Source organism: Chrysochloris asiatica, unplaced genomic scaffold, assembly GCF_000296735.1.
Source record: "Chrysochloris asiatica unplaced genomic scaffold, ChrAsi1.0 scaffold00154, whole genome shotgun sequence".
Classification (NCBI taxonomy): domain Eukaryota; kingdom Metazoa; phylum Chordata; class Mammalia; order Afrosoricida; family Chrysochloridae; genus Chrysochloris; species Chrysochloris asiatica.
In genome coordinates this window covers 7,519,091-7,527,458 of record NW_006408672.1, presented here as the reverse complement: position 1 = coordinate 7,527,458, position 8,368 = coordinate 7,519,091, and the positions used below count along the sequence as shown (strand labels likewise).

At 37.7% G+C, this 8,368-nt stretch overlaps 1 protein-coding gene across 1 annotated transcript in view; it reads left to right on the top strand.

The window, feature by feature from the left end:
- The window catches only part of SH3BGR (SH3 domain binding glutamic acid-rich protein), a 124,152-nt gene that overhangs the window by 11,911 nt on the left and 103,873 nt on the right, over positions 1-8,368 (top strand). Inside the window, 1 exon segment of the mRNA XM_006878378.1 lies at positions 362-547. Coding sequence (XP_006878440.1) covers positions 362-547 — 186 coding nt within the window.

Below are 8,368 nucleotides of genomic sequence, written 5' to 3'. Positions count from 1 at the left end.
CATAGATGAGATTAAAATTTCAGAATTTAAATGATCACTGCTATTTTATAATGAAGAAGTACATTATTGTTTTCCTTGTTTAAATATTTATCAGAAATATAGATGTTATATAGTCCTGGTGTGGCACTGTGGATTAATGCGTGGGACTGCAAGGTCAGTTTGAACCTCAAGGTTGGCAGTTCAAGCTCACAAGCCACTCCTTTGAAACCCTAAATAAACAAGGTTGCTATGAGTCGACATCGACTTGGCACTTAACAACAACAACAATAGTATATCTGGAGTAAGGATTTAACTTACGTAAATACGAGCAAGGTATTTTTCAAAAGCAGCATAGTAATTATCTTTCTCTACTCTTGACCAGATTAGGAAGAAACAGCAAGAAGTAGTGGGCTTTTTGGAAGCTAATAAAATCGACTTTAAGGAATTAGATATAGCCGGAGACGAAGATAATAGGAAGTGGATGAGAGAGAATGTACCTGGAGAGAAAAAACCTCAAAACGGGATTCCTTTGCCCCCACAGATCTTCAATGAAGAGCAATATTGTGGGGTGAGTAATCAATTTCATTGAAAATTCTTTTGCTTTTTTTATCAGGATTTGTTTAAAGCAGATTGATTTGAGGTAGCATTTGAAATTGTTCACAATTTATATGTCAAGATCCATTTTTACCATCCAGAGCCTGGTAGATCCTTGCTGATGTCAGATGGGTCTTGGCTGAAAGCAGAGAATACCAGAAAGATGTTTACCTGTGCTTTATTGACTACACAAAGGCTTTTGGTTGTGTGAATCATGACAAGCTGTAGGCAGCAATGTGGAGAATGAATATTCCAGAACACTTAATTGTGCTCATGAGGAACCTGTACATAGACTAAGAGGCAGTTGTTCAAACAGAACAGGGAACACCGAATGGTTTAAAATTAGGAGTATGTGCCAGGGTTGTGTTCTTTCACCATACTTATTCTATATGTATGATGAGCAAATAATCTGAGAAGCTGGATTAGGTAAGAAAAATGTGGCATCAGGATTGAAGGAAGACACATTACCAACCTGTGATATGCAGATGATACAGCCTTGCTTGCTGAAAGCTAAGAGAACTTAAAATACTTACTGATGAAGATCAAAGACAACAGCCTTCAGTGTGAGTTGTACTTCAACATAGAGAAAAGAAAAGAAAAAAAAATCATCACCACTGGACCAATAAACAGCATCAAGACAAACGGAGAAAAAATCAAAGTTGTCCTTCATTTTCCATCAGCACTCATGGAAGTAGCAGTCAAGAAATTAAGTGATACATTGCATTAGGCAAATCTGCTGCACAAGACCTCTTTAAAATGTGTAAGAGCAAATATGTCAGCTTGAGGACTAAGGTGCGCCTGACCCAACTATGGTACTTTCAATAACCTCATATGCTTGCGAAAGTTGGACAGTGAATACGGAAGACTGTGGAAGAATTGATGCATTTGAGCTATGGAGTTGGTGGTGGCTGTGTGCCGTGGAGTCGGTTCCGACTCATAGCGACCCTGTACAGGGTTTCTGAGGCTGTAAATCTTTATGGGAGCAGAATGCCTCATCTTTCTCTCGCAGAGCAGCTGGTAGTTTCAAACTGCTGACCTTGTGGTTCACAGCCCAATTCGTAACCACTATGTTACCAGCGCTCCTTTGTGCTTGTGACAGTTAAAGGTTTTTTGTGTCAACTTGACCATGCCAGGATTCTCAGGGTTTGGTAGGTAAGATGCAGTAGTCACTTCTGTGATGAGATGTAATATGATGTAATCATCCCTGATGATGTGATCCAATGTGATCAGCACTGATCTGATGGAATTATCCTGTGTTGTAAATTCTCACTTCTAGTGAAGTCCTGTGTGGCACTGTAGGATAAGCACTGAACTGCAATGCAAGGTCAGCAGTTTAAATCCACCAGCCACTCCTCAGAAACCCTATAAAGGGTCGCTAAGAGTCAGAAAGAACACTCAGGAATGGAGTGTGTCTTTTGGACCTCAGGTCCTGTTCCAGATCCCTCCTAGATCCAAGAAAAGGCTGGTGCCAAGACACCTGGAGATCTCCAAGGAATGTAGGACCTATAGGTACTGAAAGGTGATTAGGACCTTTATCTAGAGCTGGTGCTGTGAATTCAGACTTCTAGACTCCCAAATTATGAAAGTATAAATTTGTGTTTGTTAAAGCTATCCACTTATGGTATTTCTATTATAGCAATACTAGATAACTAATACAATGCATAATAAATGAAACCGTTAAAAAGAAACTTTTTTTTCTAAAGCTAAAGAATTTTAGAATATTAGAACCAAAAGTTATGTTAGAAGTTATTTAAGCCATTGAAATAATTTTCAGATGAGGAAATCAAGACACAGCAAAATACAGGGACTTCATTCATGCTTCTGCGTATTGAAATCTTATGATGACACAAAACTTTAGTTCTTTAGCTTATATTTTCTTTATTATTGTGTTTTTAATCTAAAACAGTGACCAACAAACTATAATCTGAAGACCAGATCAAACTACTGACTGCTTTTGTTAAAATAAAGTTTTATTGGAATACATCCAGGGTCACTCATTTACTTGTTGAATATGGGTGCTTTCAAGCTGCAACGGTAGAGATGAGACGAGTAGTTGAAACAGACCATGTAATCCAAAAGTAAAAAAAGAGATACATTAAAGTTTGCAGATCCCTGATCTAAAGCATGACTTGTTTACTTGTTGGGGGCTATAAGAATCTAGTTAGCTGTGTTAGCATTTCCAGAGGATTGTATAGCTAATATTCCTGTGGATGTAGGTTTGTTTCAAACAATCCTAATGTGGTGCATACCTACTTAGTGCAATCTATGGGCCAGTCCAGTTCTCCTGTGGATTTAACCTGGAGCTTCCCACAGATTTCCTCTGTGAGCAATTATTTTCCCTCTCACCTCTCACTTTTACCCTTCCCACACCCACTCTGTCTTCCCATCCTCTTCTACCCTGCTCCTCATTTTCATTAATGATCACTGTTGATACTAAGGAAAAAGATGAGAAAGGTATTTTGTTTGGGTTTGGTGTGGTGGTGGTAAATTATTATTTTTTACATATGTTTTAAAATGATAATTGAAAAATCAATGCATTCATACACACTATTTAACAATTAAGATGGTTCAAAAGGAACATCCATGAAAATTGTTTTCTAAACTGAAAGAAAATTAGTACACCTTCACATCAAAACAAGAAAAAGGATTAAGATAAAAACATTAAGATAACAGGAATGAAGAAATTGTCAAGAAAATGCACAAATAAAATGAACTCAGCACAAAAAATTACATCTAGCATCACATACACATACAAAACTTGCAGCAAAATGAGAGCAATAAATTCATACCTACCAGTAAGTACATTGAATGCCAACGGGTTAAATGCATCTGTCAACAGAGAATGGTAGAGAGTAGCAGAATGGATAAGAAAACAGGATTCTTCAATATGCTGTCTACAAGGGACACACATTACACACAAAGACAAAAAGAGATTAAAAATCAAAGGATGGAAAATTATACCAAGCTAGCAGCAATCAAAGATGAGCAAGTATGGCATAAATAGATTTTAAGGCAAAAACCAGCATAAGAGACAAAGAGGGACATTATCTCATGATTAAAGGATAAATTGAATAAGAAGACATAAGCATAATAAATATCTATGCTCCCAATGAAGCAGCCTCAAAATACATAAATCAAACTCTGTTAGAATTGAAGAAAGAAATAAACAACTCTACAATAATAGATTTGAATATACCACTTTCAATGAAGGACAGAACAACTCGAAAGAAACTCAGCAAAGACACAGAGAACTAAATAACACAATAAATCAACTTGACCTCATAGATTTATACAAAGCATTCAACCCAAACACAGCATAATATGTATTTTTTTCTAGTGCACATGGAACATTCTCCAGAATAGACCATATGTTAGGCCACAAAGCAAGTCTCAATAAAGCATCTTTTCAGTTCATAATACTACAAAATTAGAAATCAACAACAGGAATATCAAGAGGGGAAAAAAATCAAATACACAGAAGTTGAATAACATCCTGTTTACAAAGGTAGTGGATAACAGAACAAATAGAAAATGAAATAAAAAAATGCCTAGAATTTAATGAGAATGAAAACACAACATACCAAAACCTTTGGGATATAGCAAAAGCAGTGCTTAGAAGGCAATTTCTAGAAATAAATGCATACATCCCCAAAGCACAAAGAACCAAAGCCAACACCTTAACCAAACATCTCCAACAATTAGCAAAGCAAAGCTACCACCACCAGAAGAAAAGAAGTAATAAAGATAGTAAATTAGAGCAGAAATAAATAAAACAGAAAAACGATAGAGTCAACAAGACAAGAAGTTGGTTCTTTGAAAGGATTAGTAAAATCGACAAACCATTGGTAAATCTAACCAAAGCAAAGAAGAGCAGGTGCAAAGAACACGAGGAATAACTCTTGTTGCAATGGAGGCGATGGCAATCACTGATGAAATAACTTGTGTGAGTTACTTGCTGTTAAGCTAATGCTCTGCTCTGTTAATCTTCACTCAGTTCACAATAAAAGGTTTTATGAATCCCTCCCCAAACAAAAGAAAAATTGTTCTCCCTTCCATTTCAGACCAAGGCATGCTTGTTATTATAACCTGAGGCTGGTTGGCTTCATGGACATGGTCTCTGGGAAGTCCTACTCCAGTCCTTATGTTGCTGTTAATAAAAATGATTAAGTTTTGAACAAGAGGTCCTGCATTTTTAAAAATTTTTCACTGGGCCAGTCCTACTCTCAGGCAATGTGGGTTATTTCTTGTTTGTCATCCCAGAAATTTCTAACATATATTAACAATTCTGTTATTTGTTGTTAAATGCTGTTGAGTCAGTTACTACTCACAGCGACCCTGTGTAGGGTTTCCGAAGAGTGGTTGGTGAATTTGAACCACTGATCTTGTGGTTCAAACCCTCCTTGCAGTTCACTTCATTATCCTGCAGTGCCACACCAGGACAAAAAATAGGAGTGTACTAAAAAAGGGTGGGGGGAATGTACTATGTACTTTGTTTGCTGTTGTTGTTAAGTGTTGTCAAGTTGGTTCCACTCTTAGTGACTCTGTATAGGGTTTCCGAGGAGCAGCTGGTGAGCTTGAACAGCTGACCCCGTGGTGCAAACCGACTTTGCAGTCCAGCGCATTAACCCTCAGTGCCACACCAGGAGTCTTAGACTTTGTTTTGTTCACTGCTATATACTGGAGATCACAATATAGTAACATACACTCTTTTTAATGGCTGCACCGTGTTCCATATTATGTCTCACATTATTGAAGCAGTCCTCTCATGTGGACATTCAGGTTGTTTTCAGTCTTTCATCCCAACAAACAATACTGCAGGAAAAATTTCTTATACAGATTCATTTTTGTATCCAGCTGTAAGTCTATATATATACTGGCTAAGTTCTTAGAAGAGGTGCTGAGTTAAGGTATATATGCATCTTGAATTTTGATTGTTGTTGATGTTGTTACTTGCCACTGAGTTAGCTCTGACTCATGGTGATATATAGACAGCATAATGAAATATTGCCTGGTCCTGTGCCATCTTCCTGATTCTTAGTATGTTTGAGCTCATTTTTGTGTCTGTTGTGTCCATCTCATTGAGCTTTTTCCTTGTTTTCTCAGACCTTCTATTTACCTATGACATGTCTAAAGCAGGAGAGCTGAAATCTAGCCATCTAAGTAGCAGTCTGGTTGTATTACTCTTAAGATTGATTTGTTTCTTCTTCTGCTAGTCTACCGCATATTCAACATTCTTTGCCAATACAATTCAAATGCATCAATATTCTTCTGTTTTTACCTTTCATTGTCCAGCTTTCACATGTATATGGCAATTAAAAAAACAAAATAAAAAACCAAAAACTTACATTAAAGTGGCATTTTAGAAACTTTGAAGAGGTCTTTTGCTACAGGTTTGCCCAATGCATTTGTTGTTGTTGTTGTTATATGCCTTGGAGTCGGTTCCGACTCATAGTGAACGTGTACAGGGTTTTCGAGGCTGTAAATCTTTTAAGGGAGCAGAAAGCCTCATCTTTCTCCCGTGGAACAGCTGGTAATTTTGAACCACTGACCATGAGATTAGCAGCCCGATTCATAACCACTATGCTACCAGAGCTCCTATGCACTACAGTGTTTTATTTCTTGATCGATACTTCCATGGATGCTGATTGTTGATCCAAGTAAAATGAAATCATCAACTTCAGTTTTTTCTCCATTTATCACAAAGTTGTATATTGGCCCTGTTGTGAGGATTTTAGTTTTCTTTGTCTTTAGGTGTAATTCATACTGAAGGCTGTAGTCTTGACTTTCATCAGTGCTTCAAGTCATCTTCATTTTTGGCAAGCAACGTTGTATCATCTGCATATCAAAGGTTGGTAGCGAATCTTCCTTCAATGCTGATGCCATGTTTTTCTTCATATTATCCAACTTCACAAACTATTTGTTAAAGCATTCAGATTGAATAAAGTGAAAGGATACAACAACTCTGCCGTACACTTTTTGCATGTTTAAATCACCCAGTATCCCCTCCTTCTGTTCAAATGACTACCTTATGAACTTCTGATAAAGTTGCACCAGTTTACTGTAGGACAAGAACTGGACTGTTAACTGCAAGGCCGGTGGTTCAGTCCTACCAGTGGGTCCTCAGAAACCCTATATAGGATCGCTATGAGTTGGAACTGACTCAAAGGCATGTAATAATAACTAAGCATTGAATGGTCAGCACAGCTCCTCAACTAGGTCAGCAACATCTCCCTGCAGCACTTGGCTTATGTTTGTGCCACGGGTATTTTAAATACCAGCAGGGTCAACCAAGGTAGCCATGTTTCAGTGGAGCTTCCAGACTAAAACAGAATATGAAGGAGAGGCAGCCCGCTTTGAATGATTAGCCACTGAAAACCTTATGAAGAGCATTAAAATATAGTACTGGAAGATGATCCCTTCAGGTTAGAAGACACTCAAATGCAGCTTGGGAAGAGATACATTCTCAGAGTAGAGTTGACCTTAATGATGTGGGTGGAGTTAAGCTTTCCTTAAGCTAGCCTTCATTTCCTAATGTAGAACAACTCAAAATGAGAAGAAACAGCTGCAAACATGCACTAATAATTGGAACATAGAATGTATGATGTGTGAATCTAGGAAAATTGGAAGTTGTCAAAAATGAAATGGAATACTTAAAGATGGATAGCCTAGGAACTGTTGTTATTAAGTGCCACAGCAACCCTGTATAGGAAACAAAGAGAAAGTATCAGTAGTCATATAATATGGTCTTGGTGATAGAAATGATGCTCGAGATCATACAGGCAGAAAGCAAAAACTCATTAAAAAGACAGGAGTAAAAAGAAAATACCAATATGGATGTCAGAAGAGACTCTGGAACTTGCTCTTGAGTGTAGAGAAGCTAAAGTGACTGGAAGAAATGATGAAGTAAAGAAATGAACATAAATCTTCTAAGGACATCTCAAGAAGACAAAGTCAAATATTAACGAAATGTGCAAAGACCTTGAGCTACAAAACCGAAAAGGAAGAACAACACACTCAGCATTTCTCAAACTGAAAGAAATGAAGAAAAAATTCAGGCTGTGAATTGCAGTATTGAAGGATTCTATGGAGAAAATATTGAATGATGCTGGAAACATCAAAAGAAGAGTGAAGGAGTATATTGAGTCACTGTACCAAAAAGAGTTGGTTGATGTTCAGTCATTTCAAGAGGTAGCATATGATCAAGAACTGATGGTATTGAAGGAAGAAGTCCAAGCAGCACTGAAGGCCTTGGTGAAAAACAAGCCTCCAGGAATTGAAGGAATGCAAATTGAAATGTTTCAACAAACTGATATAGCACCGGAGATGGTCACTTATCTATATCAAGAAATTTGGGAGTATAGCTACCTGGCCTGTATTTGTGCCCATTCCAAAGAAAGGGGATCCAAACAAATGTGGAAATCATTGAACAATAGTATTAATATCATATGCAAGTTAAATTTTGTTTTAGTGGTGTGCCCTGTGAGCATTGCCAGAGCAGGGCACAGGTTAGGCCAAGTGGCCAAGAGCCAGTGAGAGACCTGCCTGTGGTCATGGGAGAGGAGAGGCTGTCCTGAATGGAAGAACTACACCCTGAGTTTTTTCATCCTGCATTATAACTTGTTAACTTCCCTAGTAAACCCCGTAACTGTGAGTATGGTTTCTGAATTCTGTGTGGCCGCTGCAATAGATTATTGAACCGAGCTGTTTAGTGAGAACTGTGGGATGGATGGTTTGATGCTCATTTTTTTGCAGTGTCCTTTGCCAATTATTTGATTGGGTTGTCTTTTTGTTGTTA